Genomic DNA, 23,139 nt, shown 5'->3' with positions numbered 1-23,139 from the left:
CGGGAATTGATTGTAGTAAATTATACTTGAATCGCGAAGTAGCGGCTCGCGCGAGTTCTGCTACATCTGGCAATTTTTCATTGAACCTAAATAGTTATAGGAAGTCTATATAGAAGTCTATATACAAAGCAATGATATTTCAATAGATCATACCTAATATACAATGTGTCTCAAGACGGATGTTTAAAGAGGTGTGATGAACTAATCATTTTTTAATTCCATTTTCAGATTGTGGATTAGGTACTTGGTAAGAAATTAATTTTCATTTTATTTTCAGTTTTTGAAAAATGAGTTCGCCACTTTTCTTTTCATGTAGTGGACCCTATACAAAATGTTTGGAAAATTTAGCAACTTTAATGAAACCTTGATTTTTTAAATTAAACACAATAGATTGTTTTTATTCACACATACAATTACAGAACATAGTATCATAATTGTACATACAATAATATTATTCAGAGTATCTACATGCCAGCTTTACCTGAGTTAAATTTGTGAAATAATACATTTAGTTTAATTGCTGAAGATTCAATTAAACTGAATTTCCGCCGGATATAGAATCTTCCCCACACGGTTACTATGTGCAGAAGCTACAATCTCTTCCGTCCACCCCCACTCGCTTGCCCGTGATCCTCAAGCTTGGCACTTCAACGAAATTGAAATGTAACCTCTTTTGATTGGAAATCAGCCTCTGGTGCTTATACATCCGGCCTGCTGTGTGTAATGTGCGGATGGTAGTCCCCTGTACTTGGCTCTAGACTAGTGTGTGTTTGTGATAGAACCGATTTGTGTTTGTGTGTGTGTCTGTGAAGTTTTTTTATTTACCAGAGCTGCCAGACGACGACTCTCGGAGGTGGTTTCAGATTTTGCTTCATCTGCCTCACGTGCTTGTCCCTCTCGCGGAATCTGGGATCGCCCCTATTCAGTGCGTGGTGGAGATCACGCAGCGTTGGATTAAGGTGTGTCCGAATTCGCTCGAAGATTTTTTCGGCGTGGTTTCTCAGGAGTACGTCCACGTTCTGGACGTACTCCTGAGAAGATCCAGGTCCCGTTAAATGTATCGATAGGGGTATGTATCTGGGATCGTTTAAGCCATTCACAGGCAGACATTCATGAAACTTCGGATCTGGAGTATGTTTCTGTGCACTGGCAGTGCAGTGGAGGCATAGAGGATGATGTGGAGCAAAATTGTCTTGATTACAGAACAGAAACAAATGTTATGTGGTCTTGACTAGGAGCAGTTTCACTTAAAGAACCATGTAACTATGTAACTTCTTCATGTCGAGAGGCTTTCGTTCAGCTTCTGTATGATATGAGAGCTCAATGTGCTATCCAGAGTGACTCCCGGGTATTATACCTTGTTTTGTTCGACCAAGGAAACTCCTGTCCGTTGAGGGCGACTTTTTGCGAAAATATTTTGACATATCATAAACTAAAGGGGTATGTTATCTAAAAATGAAATGATTCTCGCTCTACCGTCAAGGCCGAATTGTTTTACAAAAAAATCATTTCCCACCAAAGTTTTAAAATGAAATAAGAAACTTTTAGTGCGCCGCATCTCTTGTAACAGTCTTGGGACACGCTCTATAGATTTGAATGATATGTTTTTATTATTCATTTTGACTAAAACTTGATGAATTTTTACCATGGAAAAAGAGATTATGTTCAGAGGAATACAGAAAAAATCTTGCCATGAATTTTCAGTTATAGGTACTATTTTCAGTATAAATCAAGACCTGCTGGTAAATAATACAATAACTTTATGGTACAATACAGTTTATTCATATGATAGCTACGTCGAGAAAAAACTACAATAAATAATAATACCGTCAACACATTTTTTTCACTAACTGAATAAATATATATATATATATATATATATATATATATATATATATATATATATATATATATATATATATATATATATATACATATATATATATATATATATATATATATACGAGTTTCTTTTATAAGCAGTCTTTCATATATGTACCTAGTCGACATTAAGTCAAAAAAAGTGAACGAAGTCAAATTGATAAATATGCATATAATTGAAAGTTTTCTCCAAAATTGCATCAATGTGACACATGGTGTAGATATTCCTTTCACGACGTATACAGTATAAAATTATCATGAAAGTGTTTCTGTATTCCAAATTGTATTTCACTTCGTTTTCAGTCTCCCAAGTCTTCACTCAAAATTCACCATTTTCGTCACGGGAGTGGCAGGTGCAGCCACAATGTCTTTCCAAAAACTGCTATGCCTGTCGATCTCTATTTTCCCGAGCTCAACTTTCTTTCCAACGATGTTTTTCGAAATCAGCCTTATTAGTATCTTCACTTGGTCTATATTATACTGATTGACGGTTGCTCTTAGAGTTGAAGTACTCGGTTCCAGCTTCAAACTGATTGTGGGCTCGAATTTGTCGCTTTTCATCTTCTGGATGAGATCTTCGTATTCAAAAGCAGTTATTTTTATATATAGTTGGCCTGAAACGATAAACAACTGTCTTAGTTCAGAAAAAAGTCATAGAGGCATGAGTTACGCAAATTCTAGTAAATTGGTGTCAAGTCTGAGTGATTAAGTGGTCATGCGGATCAAACATTGTTATCTCATTGTATTATTTATAGGAATAATCGTGTTATTGCAACAAACTGTGACACACAATCGATTCAATTTAATCTATAACATTATATAAAAATGCCTATCTTATCTAGCATATCTGGGATATTCCACTTGTTCATTGCCATTTAATCAATAGAGAAAATTTAACTAGAACTAAGTTAGAATATAAATAAGTTTTTAATTATCATTACTCAATTTCTTGTGGAAGTACGCCGACTCACGATTCGAAAGTCATGGGTTCAAACAAATCTTCGACCAGATTTTTTTCTCGATAGAAGTATTGTTTGTCGAAGTTGTTGGTTCTTACATGCGAATAGCTTTAGGTGGTTGACTGCCTACTCATAACACGAGGTTAATGATCAGGGCAGTAGATGCCGTTGACACAAAAGAAAACCTACCGCCAACTTTTTCGTGGTACTGCATAGTCTGTAAACTACATCTGAATTTGGTGACCGTAACCTCCACTACATCGTTAGTTCCGTCTTCGCTGACTCCGTACTGAAGAGTCAGTTCAATGCTGCCTTTGGTGCCATCTCTCTGAAATGAACGTTATAAATTACACAAGCTTCAGATCTGTTTAACCGAACAAGAGTGAAAAAAAAAAATTTGGCATTGTTTCTTCATTGATTGATATGGACAATGTGAAATGGAAGGCCTGGAGTCTTATTAAAAACAACGGGAAGTATATTTATTATTTTTTTATTGTCTCTTTGTTAGTCTTCGATTGATTCAAAGTTAATATCACTCCAAACTCTCGTCAAAAAACAAGTTTTGTGTTGAAAATTCACCATTGTTGATAATTCACATACAGCATATAATCCAAAAACAACTGAGAAAAATAACAGTTAAATATAAAGATTGATAGTTAGAATTGAAACTTTTGACGTGAAATAAATTTATTTAAAATACGTTTTCCAGACTAGAACAAAAAAGTTCAGGAGATAACTAAGGAGTGCTAACTTGGTTAGCGAAACGCGCGTCAATAGATATCGATATACCTACATTATGTAAAACTGTAGCTCTGTTACGCCAGCGACGCAAAGTATGAAAATTGCATTTACAAAATGCCAAAATTAGGTACTCTTTAGGTGCTTTTTAGGTACCGAAATCAAAAATTAGGTGCTCTGTAACTTAGGACGCAACTCATTGCGTTGCTAGCATTATGTATGCTAGCAAGGCAATGGAAATTATAATGAAATAATGAATGTTAAGAAAACACTATTAGGTGCTTATATTATTAAGTGCTAAACGGTGAGGATCGTAAAATTTTCTAATCAATAAACAAAAGCTTTCAATTTCGCTAAACAACAGATCTAAGAAGCAGGTCTCTCGAAAACGAGGACGAATGCTCAATATACTGAATATACGAGAATATTCGAATGTGGTATGTAGAGTACATGTACAGAATACATTAGTTCGAGGAGTTCAGTTTTAATTTTGAATTATCGAATAAAGTTGTCTAATTTTAATAAGCGTATGACTTATCTAATATATGAAACAAAGTCGCAAAATCGTGAATGTTATACCATCTGAACCGATTTTTATGAATTTTGATTTGTTATATTGTATCCGCCTGGAATAGCAGAAAAACTATTGAAACATATGAAAATTGAAAAAAAAATTGAGAGTTAACGAACTGATAACGTTCGGTTGGTTAGGTTCTGACAATCGCCGTGACACACCCAAATATAATAGAAGTTATATTGAATAATTGTTATGCCAGCGTTATTTATCACACTGTTAATTACAAAGCCGCTGGGAAAATAGATAGAGTCTTTCACAACGAATCCATAATGCAATTAGACTGCGGGATAATGCGAATCAATCCACTGCAGATGAAAAATAAATTGCTCAATAAGAGCATCGTATTCAGTCATGCCAGATTTACTGTTTTTGCAGTAGATCTCCTGTTTTGGTTTTGGCTCTCGAGCTACTGTTCTACTAATAGGAAGTTAAAATATATTGATGACTCACTTTACTTTCTATAATCATTAATTAACGGTAAATAATGAATATTACCATATATGCAGTGTATATTTAAAAACATATTTTCTATCGTTTTGTGTAGTGCATCATTCTACTGTTTTTCTGTCACGAAATCTACTACTATGCATGAAAATGACCTGACAATACTGGCCATATTAGTATGACCCAACTTCGTATTTGTCTATCGCTATTGGCTTGGTATGGGTTCCGTAGTGTAGCGGTTATCACGTCTGCTTTACACGCAGAAGGTCCCCGGTTCGATCCCGGGCGGAACCAGCTTTTTTTTTTATATTTACCAATATTAACTGAATAAGTTTAAATATTAAAAATCACCCTTTCCAGAGCAACTTATTTCGAAGAGAGAAATAAAAACTCTCAATAACCTTGTTTTGGACTTCTGGGTTAGGAAATTTTTTTCACTTTTAAATACTAGTGGCACTATTTTGATTTTTCCCTAAGTCGTATTTTCACATGTTTAAAAAAAATTATATTGCATCTTCTATACAGTGCTGTCGAGTTATCTTCAGGCAATATAAGCCCAAATTGTTGTCACAGTTGTAAACTACATTCCCAGTGTTCATTTGAAGAAATGATTTCGAATCATCGTATATTTAAAATAAAACAATAGAAGGCAAAATGATTCAATTCATTTCTGATGTTAGTAATTGCTCGAAAAAAATCTCACCGGCTGTGTTTGTACTCCACTGGTAATCTCAGCAACGTTTCTCCAAATATCAGGAGTACTGATGGTATTATTTTTCAATTTCTGAGTAAATAATTTACTATCCAAATTGTATGTCACAGCACCTGAAATAAAAATGTTAAAATGTATTCAAAATATCACCTTTTTTTCAGTTATGTGTGCAATATAATAAAGAGTACAAGGATGTATTAATGTCTAGTTAACCTAGACGGGTACTGTGGACAGACAAAATATCGCATTATCATAGCAACGAAGAACAACATGTAGTGTAGATATTCTTTGAATTACATTTTTTGTGGAAGTGTCAATGCTTCTCAATATTTTTGTAGTGTTCAACCTTTCATAATCTGAAAAATAAACAGAGCTATATCAGTGAATTAGTCAGTAACTTGTCGTATTCATAAATTTTGCCTTCTGCTTCTCCAAGGCCTAAGAAAATTTTGATTCAAAATTCTGAAGGAAACATTTTTGCCACTGTCTTTTCGGGAATGCCAAGACATAAGCATGTTTTATTTTGTGGGTGTCCTTATTCGACTTTACTGACCACTTCACGAGAAAATATTTAGAGAGAAGACAAGGAAAATTGTCCAATGATATTTCGTTTTTGTATTATAACGCTTCTGCACACAAAGCGTGATTGTTGCCTTTCAAATAATTCGTGGTTTAGGAGTCGATGGGGCGAATTACTCCAACATCCCTCCTTCTAATTCACCAGATCTGAATCTGTTCTACTATCATGTTTTTCGGAAAGAAAACGGAAAGAATAGTGTTTTCTCAGGCTTTTATTTGCAGTTGAAAACCGTAATAATAATAACAACGGGAACATCACTGAAGGAGTCCATCGACAACAGACGTTTTTTTCATATTGGTTTATATGGAAGAGTGAAGTGTCATGAATAAGGATGAATTTCAGCATGTGGGTGAAGATATCCAATTCCTTGTTTGCATCCTACAACCAAAAACTTCTTTATCATTTCGAGATCCACTATAAAGGATTGGCGAAGTCCTCGTTTCAAATTTAAAAGATGGCAAAAACAAAACTTCTTTCAAACATCCTGAATAGAAGAGTTAATGAATTTTGCTAGGATACATAGCGGTATTACCCATGAGCACACAAATTGGACGAATTTGAAATTCTCCTGACCATTTAAATATATGATCTTTATCAGCCATATCCAGAACCAGATAGTCTCTAAGTATTTTTTTATTGCTTGAGCACATTCTAATGTGAGTGAACTCTCTTGAAACTAATTTTTTTCTCACCTACAGTCCTTCTGTTACTCATAACACTGGTAGCACTACTCCTCCTCTGCGATCCTGACCTTTTGAAGCTGCCATTTCTGAGGAGGACTATGTCTTCGGTATCATTGAAAGAGAAATATCTCTTGAGCATCCCGGGTTTCTTCGCAGGAGGTTTCTCGTCTTCTTCTTTACCTAAGACCGCGTATATCGTGAACGACACGAATTTTCCCTTGAAGTAGTCGTCGAACCTTCTAACAGGGATGGCGAGATTACAAATGAACTCTTCGTTGATCGTTGGCCAAGAGTCCTTGACGGTTTTCGTCTCGAATTTGTCTTTTTGAGGATAGAAGGTTACCTGGAAAAAATATAAGAATTCAGTTCTGGAAAAATTCAATGAAGATGATGATGGTAGAAATAAAGGATTTGCTTGATATTGTTAACATCTTATTACTATTTCGATAACTGATAACACGGAGTTGAAGAAACTATTTCCAACATCCAACGTCAGCTATTGAGAAAAATTCACCTTGAATGATTGATTGATAACTCTATGAATATTTTATCTGTAAAACCAATGTTGTGAAGGACATAGACTATTACGAGCAGAATATCGAAATTATTGTCCAGAAAGAGACATGCAGAGGAAAGGTACACATCCTAAGTAATACTATCGTTGATAGCACTCGAAAGCAAATCATCTCAGAATGTTTCAGGAAAATCTTTCTTATCCTCGTTGCCAAAGGAAATTGAAATTACACAATGGGGTCAACTCATCAGTTTCTACAAGAAAGCTTATACATCAAAGTTTTCGTTGAGGAAGCTAGAAAGAGGATTTCGATTCCATTTCAAGATTACCGGTGAAATAATAATCAAACTGCTCCTATAGTCTATTTCAAAAGAGTGTAGAGTAATAAAATCTCATTAAGTATTCAAAAGCGCTACAGGGTGATCCGTCAATAAATTCTGTCACTTCCCTAGTCCGCATTGCAAAATTATGTCGTTTCATAAAGAGCAGGTAGGTATCACCCTGTTTTAAGGGATTTGTCCATTGTTATCGACGGATAAATACTGAGCCAGAGGCGCGCTAGTGGGATAATTGCCAAAAGAATATGCATTCATAAAAATTATATTAAAGGAAATAAAAATTTAATACAGCAGAACAGTGTTATTAAAAAAATATAAAATGTAACAATAAAATATATACGAACCGAAATCGGGAAATACTCACAAACACACACGAACGAACTTTACGTATTGAAACACTTGTGGGGACTTTAAATCAATTTATTCACAAAAACGACAAGAACTTTACTGGATACGTTATTACAATTTGACACTTGAACAATACTAAAACTGTGAACTTCCCTTAACGTTTAACAACACTCTATTTATACCCTAATTGAATGTTCTAGAGATTACTAGGTACAATTTTCGAGAACCTTCCGAGAAAATAATTATTCAGACTACCCTTAATTCTAAACCCTAACCTAAGCAAAAGTGTCACTGTCACTGATACACTGGTCTCTGTCCAGATTGCTTATCCCGCTACAGTATATTTACAATTCAATTAAATTATTCTACATCAGTATAGTCTTCATCCGAAGAACTGTCATCATCCCCTGGTGTTATAATTATAGGGTCAACCACCTGATCGACCAAGTTGTCCAGTTCCCACATTTTATCTTCCTCTTTTAAAACATGCTGGATTGCTTTTTGCCAGTTTTCTGATGTGATTTCCATAATGGCTTGATTAAACAATACCTTGACATCTTTCATTTTAAATGTGGTATTGTGCCTTGCAACATATCCTTTAACTTGTGCCCATATAAGTTCTATAGGATTTAATTCGCAATGATATGGCGGTAGGCGCAGCACAGTTACTTTATACTTTTCTGCTACATCTTCTACGGCATATTTCATGAAGCGAGATTTATGTTGTTTTACTATGGCTAGTAGTTCCTTCTTTACTGAATTCGTCTCAAACTGAATACCTTTATTTGACAGCCAGTTAATAATTTCTTGCTTTCTCCAAGCTGAAGTTGGTACCTCTAAGCGCCTTGAATGGTAGCTTGCATTATCCATAACCACGACCGAATCAGCTGAAAGAAATTTTAACATTTCCCCGAAGTAGTCTTCGAAGACATCCGAATTCATGTCCTCATGATAATCTCCCGTCCGGCACGACTCAAAGCTTAACAAACCTTCTTTTAAAAATCCGTCTTCGCTTCCAATGTGAGCAATTATAAGCCTCTTCCCTTTTCCCGAAGGCACTTTAATACCCGTCGAAAGGCCTTCTATGAAAGCTTGGCGAGAACTTGTTATATTTTTATCTTGCTACATTTTTTTGACTATATAACCTTCGTTTATCCACGTCTCATCAAGATAAAAAATTTTCTTTTGCTCTCTGCGGTACTGCTTTATAGTTGTCAAATATTTTCGTCTCCAGCAAACAATTTCATCACTTTCCAGTAATAGTGCCTTTCGATTGTGCTTTTCCCAGGCAAAATTCATACTTTTTGAAGTTTTCCATAAAAGTTTTCTGGATATCAAAGGAATATCGTTATCTTGGCTTATCTCGATAAATTTTTTTTCAAGAGTGGGTATTTCCTTTTTAAAATAAAACGAATGAACTTTTCTTCGAATGTCACATTTGGTGTCTTCATCTAAGATTTTTATTGGTCTTCCTGATTTTCTCTTGCATGGACTTACCTGGCCTGATATCTTTCTTTCTCGCAATAATTTAAAAATCGTGGACTGTCCAATTCCAGTCATTCGGGCACATCGCTCAACACTTTCTTGCACAGACAAACTAGGGTGATCGTGTTTTATGCAATCATATACATTTGAAATTATAACTTTTTCGCAAACAGATAGCGGAGAATTTTTTACACTTCTTTTCTTTGGAGTAAATGTCCCCATTTTATAACTTTTTCACTATTTCTATATCACAATATCACTGTACGTTTAATTGGTGTAGTAACAATTACTATTATAACTCGAATGTTTAAGACACCATTACAATATATTTAAACCCTTTTTCTTAATTACCTGGGTTTAATAGGTATTGCATGATTGGTGGGCAGGGTCAAAAAGGGATTATTATAATGACATGGCACCTCGGAACTAAGTGTTAACCCTTTTTTGAGAAATCATGCTCAAGTATATGAACCCAAATTGCATATTAAATAAGTTTACAAGAACCGCTAAAATAATCTTAATCTTTTTTTAAGAAATTTTACTTACCTAAATACATGTAGGTACTTAGTTTTAGACCAAATTACTTCCCAAAAATGGCCTTTTATTATTATCTATGTCTGTAATTTTTAATTTACTTTAATTATTAAGTTTAATAATCCTAAGATTTGCCTACGCCCATGGACGACAACGAAATTCAGGCAAATTTTATGACACTTCATGATTTATTACTCTACACTCTTTTGAAATAGACTATAACAGCCGGGAGACACATTCTTCTGGCAAGATGATGGACTGTCACTATGAATGGACTGAAAATTATATGATCGGTCCTTGTAGACGAGTTGGCCATTGAAACCTCTCACAATGAAACTCTGAATTCAGTTAACAAGTTTCATAATATAGAAACATCTAGGGAACTAGATTCCTATGTCTGTCTTGTTACTTGCCTGGACCACATTTTTCTAAAAAGTAAAACGTTTGTCCCAGAAATGGTAACTTCAGCAATATTCAAAACTTCAATAACAGATCATTTCCCTACGGTTGCGACACTGAAAAATTATACCCCTGTACAAGAAATACCAAATAACAAAGCGAAGTTTATAAATAAGATAAATCAAAACAAAATGTTGGAACTACTACGTCAACAGGCATAGACTGAAATATATGAACAGAAAGAACCAGAAACGAGTATGAATAAATTCATTTCCACATTTAAAGAAATAATATCTCAATCAACCACATGCATAAAAGTGCAATGTTCGAAGAAAAAAAAGCCTTGGATTACAAGGGGTTTAATCACATCTATAAAAAAGCGTGATAAATTATTTATCAAACAAGTTAAAAATCCACGTAATGAAGACTACAAAAAAGAATATATTGATTATAGAAATGAGATAAATAGTTTCCGAAAAAAAATAAAAACTGATTACTTTAAAAACCAAATAAATAATAACCAAATCTCCTCAAAAAATCTTTAGAAAATAGTTAATGATTTTACAAACAATTATAATAATAAAAATATGTATATGTCCAACACCGACCCAAATGAAGTTAGAGAAATCATAAGTAACTTGAGAGATAAAAAATCACCTGGTCTAGACGATATCTCGAATGAAATACTAAAAACATCTGAGTTCATTTCTAAACCAATTTCACATATATTCAATATAGCTATAGAGCAAGGCGTGTTTTCAAAACATCTGAAAGAGGCCAAGATTATTCCAGTCTACAAAACAGGGAAGAAAACAAATGTTTCAAAATTATCGGCCCTTGTCAATCTTATCCTCTATTTCGAAAATATTTGAAAAGATAATTAAAAAACGATTGATCTCATATCTGAATAAAAAAAAACATTTTGTCAAAATATCAGTACGGATTTCAAGAACATAGATCAACCGAGGATGCTATAGCAGATGTAACATCTACAATATATAAGGCTATAGATGAAAAAAAAGTTTGCCTAGGTGTACTACTTGATTTGGCAAAGGCATTTGACACCGTGAGCCATGCACTTTTGCTCAGCAAGCTTGAAAATCTGGGTGTAAGGGGTAATGTTAATAAACTTTTCAGTAGTTTTCTTGAAGATCGTACCCAAAGAGTCCAGATAAATGGCGAACTGAGTGAAAAAAGAAATGTATCTTGTGGTGTGCCTCAGGGAACCGTCTTAGATCCTATCTTATTCCTTGTATATCTGAATTCATTATTTTCTCAACAATCTTGTGGGAAGATAATTTCATTTGCTGATGACACTGTTATAATATATACCGCAAATGGATGGGAAGAAGTTAGAAATATTGCTGAACGTGATCTGGAATCATTAACTAAGTGGTTTAGAGCAAATCTGCTCACAATCAACGTTGAAAAAACTAAAGTACTTCCGTTCACTTCATATGAGTCATATTTACCAGAATATATAAATATAAACATCAACTCCAAAAATGTCAATTTTGTTAAATCAGCAAAATACTTAGGTATTCACATAGATAGCTTTCTGAGATGGAATATTCAAGTGCATAACTTGAAAAATAAATTGAGAGGACTTCTATACAGGTTTCGCCAGCTACGAAATATACTAACCCTTAACAAATTGAAAATATTATACTACGCATTTGTAGAATCTCTTCTACAATACGGTGTAATTGGTTGGGGTGGTATTAGTGCTACTGCACTCGATCCACTAGAAAAAATACAGAAGTGTATTTTAAAAATTATATATAACAAAAGCTCTCGTTATCCTAAAGAACAACTCTATGGGGAATTAAAAATTTTACATTTAAGGCAACTGTTTTCTAAAACGATTATCACATTTCTCCTGAAAAATAGAAATTACTTGAAAAACTTACCCCACAATCGAATAACACGAACTCAAAACTCTGCAGCAGTGTACATACCAAGAGCAAAAAAAAAACAATTGGTCAAAGATGCTTTACCTATATTGGAGCTAAACTCCTGAATCATGTTCCTGTCTCAGTTAAAACACTTAATAATATTGGTCTGATGAAGAAACGCATTAAAAAATGGATTCTTGAACAACGTAGACAATTTGTCAAAAACATTGTAGATCCAGCAAATTGATTCATTTCTTATTTACTCATTTATTTATCTTATTTATTTTCTTCATGATTATTTTTAATTTCCTCTTATAAGCTTACTCATGAGACGAAACAAAAAAAAAACAATTGTTCCCACAGACAGGTTCCATGTGAACCTAAGTGGCAATCGTTTTTTATCTGCACACTCTTATGCTTTTCAATATTCAATGTGATACTTCTAAAAAGATTTGGCAAATAAATATTATTATTATTAAATGGATTCATGAATATTATTATTATTATTATTATTCATTTTCTTTGCACGTACTGATAATTCATTGAATAGAGCTGGCTATTACTCGATGAAAATGCGCTTTGCAGTGATTTTTACTATGATAGGCTTAGAAAATCACAATCCGTGTTTCGATAGGCAATAGTTTATTCAAGCAGAACTGATAAATAAATTTCGAATTATAATCTGTATCCAGAAACATTGGCTACTGCCAATGATCAATTCAGATAAATAATTCTAGGCTAGATTTGCCTATGTGAGATTCTTCATGAATTATGAAACACTGAATTCAATTGCACGAATCGCTGGTTCAGATATTGCACAGGTTTTTCATAGGTGAAGTCAATCTTCAACCAAGCGCACCTTGGGACTCCGCTTTAGTTTTGAATTATGTCAGAAAATTGTCGCCAGAAGAAAGCAACCTGAAAATGCTAACTCACAAACTGACGCTATTATTAGCCCTTGCTGCGGGTCAACGAATATATACTTTTGCTAACATTGATATTGTTAATGTGACCAGAACGAAGGACTACCTAAACATCAAGATACCAAAACGACTAAAATCTTTAACGATATACAACTACGAAATCACAAACTCACTTGAGTGAAGTTCGAGTGAACTAGACTAAGTAAAAAGCAGAATGATAGCACTAGACATAGATCGGGGATGATGGAGAAAGGGAAAGGACGAAAATGTCGTCTAGCTTAAAAAATGTATGGTTGTAGACGTCAGCGGTAGTACATTTATTGTTATTTATTTCGACGGGGCCTTTATGTAATTAAGATCGAACTTAACTCAGGAAAGTCCGTTTGGTCTTATGATTTTTTCAATAAACTAATTCTTTTTGCAAAGTGTTGACTTCCGGTCCTCATATGCTGAAGAAAATTTGATTGTTTGAAGTACACTTCCAGGTATTTTCAAAATCCTCTTGTGTATCTTATATAAAGTTAGTATCAATTCCATTGAAATTCTAGTTTAAACAGCATATCATTCATCATAATTTAGCAGAACTCGTCATTGTTTATAGAGTAAATTACAAAATTTGCATCAAAATGATGCATACATTGGATTAAACGAGCATTAGATCATGCACGTCCGGGAATGGTTCAAGGGGAAACTAATAAAATGATGAAAATAATTTTTGAAATCATTTCACTGCTGGTGTATGTTTCTCAGATTTGAGAAACATAAAAAATTGGAATTCAATTCAAAATTTCCATTCAAATTTAACTTTCTCAAAACAACTTCGGAAAACCTCTGGAATTTGTAATCTTTTCTGCAACGAGTTATTGGAAAGTACCATTTGATAGATCCAGAAGATGAAAAATTTATCGTTAGTGAAAAAATGTTGAAGTTATAAAAAATATAAATGAATTCTCACTCATAAGTGTTTATTCCTACGCCGTTGAATTTATAATCACTAACAAGGATTAGTGATTATACCCTTTTTCATGATGTAAAGTTTGTCGTCAGTTGGTTTCATAGGAAACGTTTATTGCTGGCTGTTAAACTGAAATTGAATTTGGTTATCAGATAGATTATGAGATCTGTCACGATAAAACATAAATATTTTGATTTTTCTTTGAATTTTGTTGGTCCGGCGTAGTTATTAGAGTGTGAAATCATCAACGATTAGATTAGCAAATTATAGATGCATTGACTGTACGTCGCGTATTCTTTTCAATTTCAAATAAATTGCTAAAATTCAGAATAATGTCTCGATTCGAATTAAAAATGTTTTAATAAACCAATAACTTTCGATCAAGCAGACTAGGTGATGTTTGAGCTGGGTAATATAATTCGACATAATAGAAATTGACATTTGCAATGAGAAATATAATAACGTTTCTAAATTATGCTAGCATGTGTCTTATATAGAATAGTTTTCAACAGATAATTCCCAACAAAGTCAACGAATAGAGCTTCTTAAAGATGTCAATTAACTGAATTATAATGAAGAAAAAAGAAATGAAACTTTCTATGTTTTTACCACTTCTATTTGTAACTAACGTTACTGCAGTTTCATCCTATACGGACATTTTCAAACTTATATGATAAACTTATATACAATAAATTTATACAATAAACTTATATATAAAAGTTTATTGTATAAGTTTGAAAATGCCCGTATAGGACGAAACTTCAGTAACGTTAGTTACAAATAAAAGTGGTAAAAACATAGACAGTTTCATTTCTCTTTTCTTCATTATGATTTCCTACCACGTAGTAACAACGGCTACATCCATCAATTTATGGAATTATAATGATTTTCAATTATTAATGGCATAATTGATAAAAATACTTAGAATAAGCCCAAGAGACGGTTTTGAAAATGTTGAAATGGTCTCTCACTGTAATAGTTTAGTAGTTGATTGAGCATATGTTTCTCATCGTGAGGTGGGAAGGTAGCCTGGTTGGTTAACGTGGGTGGTATGCTCTACTCACTCAATCCTCTGCTGTGCGTACCGGTGATTCGAACCGCAAAGCCGGACGATCGATTTTCACTTCCTATCGTCCAACCCGTGTTAGGAATCACACGTTAAAAGGTAAGACCTCGTTGGTTTTTAGTTCGCACAAGTTTCGTCTTTTGAGAGTTGTCGTTTATAGAGGGGCGACAGCTGGTTAACGGAAAAACATATTTTAACAGACATAACAAATATTATTGTATCTTGAGTGATATTCTCAGTTTTTTCAAACCAAGATGTCTCAGAATTAGATTAATGTCAACAATGAGATTTCTTCGAAATGATCGATCACTCATGATGTTTATTTGTATTAGCATTCCACAAACTCTATTTATAGATCGTCTCTTAAACTGCTAATGCCCGAAGTAGTAAAAGGAGGCCATAAACCTGAGCTAAAGGAATCAGTGACGAATATTTCCACAAATATAAAGCTAGATAAGAATTCAGTTGGGTGGGGGATTTTTTTGTTGCCATCTCATCTATGCTAAATTTTTGACCGTGACATATAAATATTTCGTAATATGTGCACATGAGAGTTTATATGGCACTTTATGGACAATATATTGGGTAATTACTTTATTTGGCACTATAAACGGAATAACTGACGACAAAAATAATGAAATGCTTAATAGCTTGGCGTACATTTTTATCATCAATATAAAAAAGAATTATTTAAGAACAGCAGTAGGAAACATGTAACTTTCAACTCAAACAAATTCTTCACTGTTTCTACTTTGTTTTTGGGAAAGAAAGTTTTTGACTTTCTACAACTCCATCTTGATACAGAAAAATGTGGGAATCTTCCAAAGAAAGGAAGTAAGTAAGCAATTTTAAAAGAAGTAACTTTATACATAGATCTGTAGATCATGCAAAGAAGTAATATTCAGACACAAACTGGAAGAAAAAGCCTTCTTGAAACAGCTACTTTCATATAAACATTGAATTACACTAAAGAAATATTCTTTCGAAACAAATACTTTTATGTATTCCAAATATTCATTATGGAATTGAATCAGATATCATTCACAGGATTTCTACACAATATATCGAAAGAAAAGTAAAAATTTTACTTACATTGAACACTGTCATGCTCACTGGTAGACATTGATGTTTCACCGTAAGACATTTGCCTTACCAGTACCAGTCTGGATAACATATACAAACTGGGTAGAAAAAAGTATTTTCTGTATAATTCAGTGTTCATATAAAAGTATTTGTTTCAAAAGAATTTTTCTTTAGTTCAATTCAATGTTTATATGAAAGTAGCTGTTTCAAGAAGGCTTTTTCTTCCATTTTGTGTCTGAAAGTTACTTCTTTGCATGATCTACACATCTATGTATAAAGTTCTATTATTTGCTTTCTTTCTTTGGAAGATTCCCACAGTAGAAATAACTTTCTTTCCAAAAATTAGTCACTCCTGAAAATATAACCCTTTTAAGTTTTATTTTGTGTTGTGGAATAGTCAAAATATACTCATCATAATAATAATAATAACCTTCAAAATTTTTATTTATTGACTTTCGTGATTTGCAGTGCACCTAGAATTTGATTGAGGTCTTGTTTCTAGTTAGTAATTAGAAATTCTTTGGTAGCACAGTCTCAACCAATAAATTTATTATAATACGGAAATTGGTGAGCAAACTTGAATAGATGTTTTTTGGATATAACTCGACGCCCATCGTAAAATCAATAGTATAAAACTGTAAGTGATTCTTGTTGCCATCTCAAAAACGAAGCCTTTCGAAATTACAAATAAGTTGGGGCTATTAGGCTGTGTTCATGGGAAGAAGAACCCGAAAAGCAACAACCTTCACCACTAATTAAGTGAAGGATTATTTAATCAATCATTAATTTTATAGATTAGACCTCATTTATTTCGCAGATGATTCGAAGTTCATTTGAACCGAATGAAAAATGAAAGCAAATGTATTTGTATCTATATAGAAGTAAAAAAAAGTTCATTAAAGAGATGAAGGTGAGAGGATCTCTAATTTATATCTAGAAAAGTACACATATCTGTTATTGTTGCATATTAAACAATTCCTCATTATATTTTCACAATTGTTTTGAATGACACTTTAGATGTCCTTTTTCATGTCAAATTGACGTGATGTTCACGTTCAAATTAACATCACCCTCATTGTTTTGGAACGTCAGGTATAAATAATAATTAATTTAACAAGTAACACTTTTGATAGTATTCAAAAAATTAACAACCTCCTTTCATTTTCATTCTTGAAATATAACACATTCAATTAGCAAATAAATGTTTACAGCAGTAGGGCTAATAAAAGATCAAGAGTTATCAGAAGTAATAATATTAATTCATATTTAGAGGGTAATTTAGAGAGAAAATTACTAAAAGAAAGTTGAATTGAAAGCAGATAGATCGAAAAATGAATGGTTTACTTCATGGTCTTACCGTGTTAGGAATCACACGTTAAAAGGTAAGACCTCGTTAGTCCTTAGTTCGCACAAGTTTTTCAACTTCTGAGAGTTGTCGTTCATATGGGGGCGACAGCTGATTAACGGAAAAACAGATTTTAAACAGATTTTAAACATACAGAATAACGTATAAATTGAAGAAGTAATTATAATGATAGACTGAACAAAATTGTCTCTATTGCTTTTTCATACAATAACTGTGAAAGAATTCAGGAGTGTGGCGTATTTTCAAAATCTAGAAAATATAAAAAATATTTTCATTTTATACTCCGTAAGGAGTTTCTGCCCTAGAACGAACTTGTGAACAAAATGATTGAATAATGTTGAATTCGTTTTTCAGGAAACTTAAATAGGTTCTGATAAATGACTGTCGGAAAACAGCTACTTTCCCGGCTAATACCAAGCTGTACACAGCAACAGGGCCAAGCTATAATCAATCGTGTACATCACTTACATACGTTAGAAGAGAATACTATTTCGAAATATTCATTTTCTTATACGTAGATATGTATTTCTTCTCGATACAATTTTCTTTGAGTTCCATTACCCTTGTTCTCTTTTGTTGCATTATTATTTCATGGCATTCCTTATTTAATTGCAGCTAGGAAGACATACAGTTTTATTAAGATTGTTTAGATATTTGAGTCGCTGTTTGTAGTAAATTTTTCATTTGATTTTTTTTCTATTGCATATTGGATAAGCGTGCTATTTCAGAACAGATTTTATGAATGCCACTCCTTTATCCAAAATATTCAGGTGTATTACAAATCGTTTTTGTTCTGTTATAGAGACAATTTATCATACCTTTTTTAGCGCTCTCATGATGGTTTTCTCCACCTGTATAAAGTTCTCCATTATAATTTTCTATTCAAATAATGCAAAGTGAAAATCTCCAGATAAATTAGTGAAAAACTTCGATTTCCTCCCCAAAAAATACTTTTGTTTAATATTTTACAATTTAAACTTTTCCAGGACTCATTCTACACCATAATTATTACATACATAATTCGGGATTCATTTTTGAAGACGTCCATTCAACTATTAAATTCGTCATATTTTGAAAACAATGACACATGTGTCTTTTTTTCTGGAACAAAATTCATTTCCGTGCGTGCTCTTATTAGTTTGAACCCAAAATTAGAATATGGTACTCTCGTTATCCTTTCCAGCAGAATTTTCACTGGGAATTTTCACTCTCATTGTTTTTGTTTTATAATTTTTGTAATCTCCCATTTTATTTCATCGTCAGAATGTTTAATATTGACCTAATATATATAACTCAACTTTGCAAAATGTTTTTTTTATTGAAAACATTCAATTTTCACCAGAAAACCATCGCATGAGCATAGCTTAGGAACTGTTGAATGACGTCAACGGCCATTCAGATTTGCTTAAAAGGGTCATAACTGGTGACGAATCATGGGTACAATGGCTTGGAGAGCCAAGACCAAAAAAAGCACACAAAGTTCGATCAAATGTCAAAGTTTTGTTCAAGGTTTTCTTCGATTAACGTGGCGTAGTACATCAAGAGGTCTTGCCACATGGTGTTACGGTCAATAAGGAGTGTTATCTTGAAGTTATACGCCGCTTGCGAGAAGGAATACGAAGAAATCGTCCGGTATTGTAGAAAAATAATTCATTCCTTTTGCATCACATTAATGTACCTACTCACTCATTATTGCTTGTTCGTATTTTTTTTGCCAAAAACAACACCGTAATCATGCCCCAACCATCGTATTCACCAGATTTGCCTCCTTGTGACTTTTTCCTGTTCCTGAAAATGAAGGGTCCCATGAAAGGACGGCGTTTTGCGATGATTGCGGAGATAAAAACCGACTCACTAAGAGAGCTAAAAGACATATCAAATAGTTCATATATCAGAAGTGCTTCAGAGGATTAGAAAAAATGCTGGCACAAGTGGGACTGAGGCACTGAAGGGGACTACTTTGAAGGGTACGAAATGGACATTGATGAATAAATAAATAGTTTTTTGAGAAAAAGGAGAATTCATAATTAGGCTCTTTCAAAGGAACATCATTTTGAAATATTGGAAACAAATCGATATATTTCACAATCTACGCAATTGATAATATATTTCGATTACCCTTTTATCGGTGATAAGACGTGGATCTCAACCTTTTTAATGTTTGTTGCCCTGATATTTTTTAACTAAATATGCTGATAATAGGATGTTAACAAAGGGTTAATTTGTGAATTGTCGCAAAAGCAGTAAACTTTTCAGTTAATGTACCCAAAACAAAAATATAATAAAAATTTGCAGTTACCGATTAATTTCATGAAATGCATAAATATTTACTTTCAATGTTCAAATTATGGTTTTAAATTATCAGAACTCCAATTTGCCAAAGAATTAGCATTCACCAAAATGAGGAATGATCTAACTGCTCTTCAAGAAAAATCCAAGAAAATTATGATGCTGGATATAGTTTTCGCATATTTCCTGAAACTATATTTATTTGGTGGTGAGATAACGGCTTGGATAATGGAAATCATTATTAGTGGCTGAAAGCTATAAAGAAACCAAAGAGTTAAAGCTGAAAAACATCGAGTAAATAATTTTAATTCATTGTGAATAGTCAAAACATTTCTACAAATAATCAAGATACTATTTTGGGCATTAATTCTATTCCTGCATTTAACCAAACAAATTCTTGAAATTAACCTTTCTAACATACCAATTATCATTATTGAATTGTAACTGATTTTACGTTATTCAAGTAATATTTTATTGTGAGATTTTCACCAAATAGTTTACAAAACCACAAGACTATTTAGTTATACAATAGCTTTCTCAGGAGTGTTCATACATATAGCGAACACGTGTTGCGGTTTTGTAAACCGCAAATACAATAAAGTGTTTATTGAATACGTTACGGATTTTCATCAAACATCGGCTAAATCCATAACATTTATAAGTTAATCTCGATATTACTGTGGTATTCTATGTTATAAGTAATAATGATAATGTTAATAAATGTTTTCCTTAATAAATTCGCATATATGCTTAACGGCCGTGGCCAAAGTGTAGTATTCACAGGTGTCAATATCAAAAAAAAAAAAATCAGTTATGAATGTGTATATACTCGTTGAATATTATTTTACGCACTAATATGTCACTATTGCACATCAATTACAATTGAGATGATGTCACTATAATGAAATTCAGAAAAGATATTGTCAGCAATTGTGAATAGAAAGATCAGTTTTCATTAGGGCACAATACTAAGATTCTAGATTCCTTTTAATTCAAATGTATATCAAACTATATTTTGTCGAGATGAAATATTTTGTAAAATAGTTTTGGAAATGAATGTTTGTTTTTAAATGTGAAAACAAAATAATTTGGAATAAACAAATATCAATGAAAATTGTTTATTTTCAGATATTGTTGTCAAATATGGATACAAGCAAAAAGAATTACTGCTTAGACAATTAATTTCCCTTCGAATATTGAATAACATAGAAGTGACAATGTAACGAAAGATCTCTTAAGATATTAAAGTAATTCAAATGAAAAAGAGTCATTACTAAACTCTGATTTCAAATTCGGAATCTACGGAGTTTATTGTCAGAATTTGATAAAATTTCCAGTTCAAAGTTGGAATTTAATAAAAGTACCATTAGGTAAATTTCTACGGCAATTTCGAAATATTGATTAAGTCAGACTTTGAATCCGGAATTTTGTTAAATTCCAAATTTAATCTTGAATTGTTGTTAAATTCAGACTTCAAACTTAGTATTTTACTAAATTCCGACTTCATTCTTGGAATTTTGTTTAATTCCGATTTTGACCTAATAATTCCATTAAATTCCGACTTAAAACTTGACATTTTCATTAAAATCAAACTTTGAATTCGAAATTTTGCAAAAGTTCTACTTTGAGCTAGAAATTATATAATTATTATAGAAGTGCGATTTTTAACTGAAAATTTCGCTAAATTCCGATTTCAAACTAGAAATTATATTGTTAGTTGTTTTATTCACACTTTTGTAAATTCCTAATTTGATCTTGGAATTTTGGTTGATTCCTATTTTAGAGTATTTTTTTAATTACAACTTTCAACTCGGAATATTGTTAAATTCTTACTTCAAACGCGGAATTTTTTTGAAATCCAAATTTTATTAAATTTCGAGTTTAAATTCAGAATTTTATCAAACGCTCAATTCAAACTCGAAACCTTTTGAATTTTATTTTTGATGAAAATTTCTTTCATTTTGACCACAACAATAAGTTATGTGAAAAATTTCTAATAAAATTCAATGTGCTTTTTTGAGTGGCACCTTTATATTTTTACATTCTATCAACTCACCTTAACTAAGTACCCTCTGGGCTTCACACTTCCATAGTCGGTGGGCAACTGCCTGGCTCCTATCACTTTCACCTTGAACTGTTTGGCGTTTTCACAAAACGACACCCTGAAGCCTATCTGAGGAACACTCGCGGGTTTTTCCGAAACGTCTAAAACCTGCTTCTTCTTCAGCAGGAAATTTCTTACCGTGTTCACAGTGTGTTCCATATCGGCTAACTGTGGTCAACGCATCACAGACCAATCGTCGACAATTGACCGAACAAGAGAATTAAGCGAATTGAAAAGGACATCCACACAGGGAGTTATGAGTTCCAACTGACCCGATACGGTTAATTATCTGATGTTGAAGCGGAGTTTATCTTATCGAAATTACGTATGGCAAATACATTGAGAGAATTGCTGTAAATGATTTTTTATTGCTCTCTGAACGGGATTTCAATAGCCGAGTGTTTGTATGTTTGTTTGCAGTTGAGATGAAGCGTATCGGATATATTTGGTCTGGGCACATAATGTAAATAAAAGAGTGTTATTATGATATCACCATAATTTTATGTGAACTAAGGGCGGGTTGAAAAAATAAAATTTAATTTCAGAGATATATTAGAGCCCGATGAATTAATTTCACAATTCAATATTGAATAAATATTTATGATGTCGAATTTCACTAGTTCGGAATTCCATTGTCTAATATATAAAATGATTTGAAATCCCTGAAACAACTGAAAATGAAGAATTAAAAATAAATATCTGTAAATAACAACAATATTAAGCAAAAAAAACCTGAAATGAAATAATAGTGAAATAAAATACAAGTAAAAATAAAACATTGAACAAAAATTAAAAATGAAAGAAATATAAAATGAAAATAAAGATAAAAATAAAAAAGTTAAAAAATTTCAAGCCAAGTTAGTTCACGACGTTTCGATTGTTAGTATCCACAATCGTCTTCGGGTGATGACTGGACTGATTCCTCCGAGAGATGACTATTTATGGGTCGTTCGAGTACTTTCACTCATCCCCGCTTTCCATTTTTTCCGCTTCACTGGTTCAGTGCAGTGGAAGATGACCGTTTGGCGGGAGTTGGCCATTTTTCGCTTGATGATGGGTTCCCATATGTTGCGTGTATTTCTACGCTAGCTTGGCTGAATACGTTGTTGGACAACATGTATTCAGCAATAATTGTTATTTACAGCTATTTATTTTTGATTCTTCTTTTTTAGTTGTTTCAGGGATTTCAAATCATTTTATATATTAGACAATGGAAGTCCGAACTGTACGAATTGAAATTGAACCAAAGCGCTGCCGAAACAGCCT

The 23,139-nt window shown here is 32.8% G+C and overlaps 2 protein-coding genes and 1 non-coding gene across 4 annotated transcripts in view; 2 read left to right on the top strand and 1 right to left on the bottom strand.

Annotated features, from left to right (window-relative positions):
- LOC111512529 (uncharacterized) overlaps positions 1-23,139 on the top strand; it is a 344,576-nt gene that overhangs the window by 273,113 nt on the left and 48,324 nt on the right. The window lies entirely within an intron of this gene.
- On the bottom strand, positions 1,760-22,181 carry LOC111512520 (uncharacterized). The gene is made up of 5 exons (XM_023168660.2): positions 21,826-22,181; positions 6,584-6,917; positions 5,303-5,424; positions 3,030-3,168; positions 1,760-2,495 (listed from the first exon to the last, which is right to left on the bottom strand). The coding sequence occupies exons 1-5, from the start codon at positions 22,030-22,032 to the stop codon at positions 2,197-2,199; spliced, it is 1,101 nt and encodes a 366-aa protein (XP_023024428.1). The 5' UTR covers positions 22,033-22,181; the 3' UTR covers positions 1,760-2,196.
- TRNAV-UAC (transfer RNA valine (anticodon UAC)) lies at positions 4,821-4,893 on the top strand. The gene has a single exon. It is a non-coding gene; the product is annotated as a tRNA-Val (tRNA).

Source organism: Leptinotarsa decemlineata, unplaced genomic scaffold (genome assembly GCF_025532065.1).
Source record: "Leptinotarsa decemlineata unplaced genomic scaffold, Ldec_3_MD MMD2_tig00026354_RagTag_RagTag, whole genome shotgun sequence".
In the NCBI taxonomy this organism is placed as follows: Eukaryota; Metazoa; Arthropoda; class Insecta; order Coleoptera; family Chrysomelidae; genus Leptinotarsa; species Leptinotarsa decemlineata.
This window is presented reverse-complemented; position numbering and strand designations above follow the sequence as displayed.

Bases quoted from the DNA above. Each gene is read 5' to 3' on its own strand.
- LOC111512520 (XM_023168660.2), bottom strand. From the start codon at position 22,032: ATGGAACACACTGTGAACACGGTAAGAAATTTCCTGCTGAAGAAGAAG. The intron at 6,918-21,825 runs GTGAGTTGATAG...TATTTTTTCCAG, and splicing joins CCAGAGGGTACTTAGTTAAG to GTAACCTTCTATCCTCAAAA. The intron at 2,496-3,029 runs GTAGGTTTTCTT...TTATCGTTTCAG, and splicing joins GTACCACGAAAAAGTTGGCG to GCCAACTATATATAAAAATA.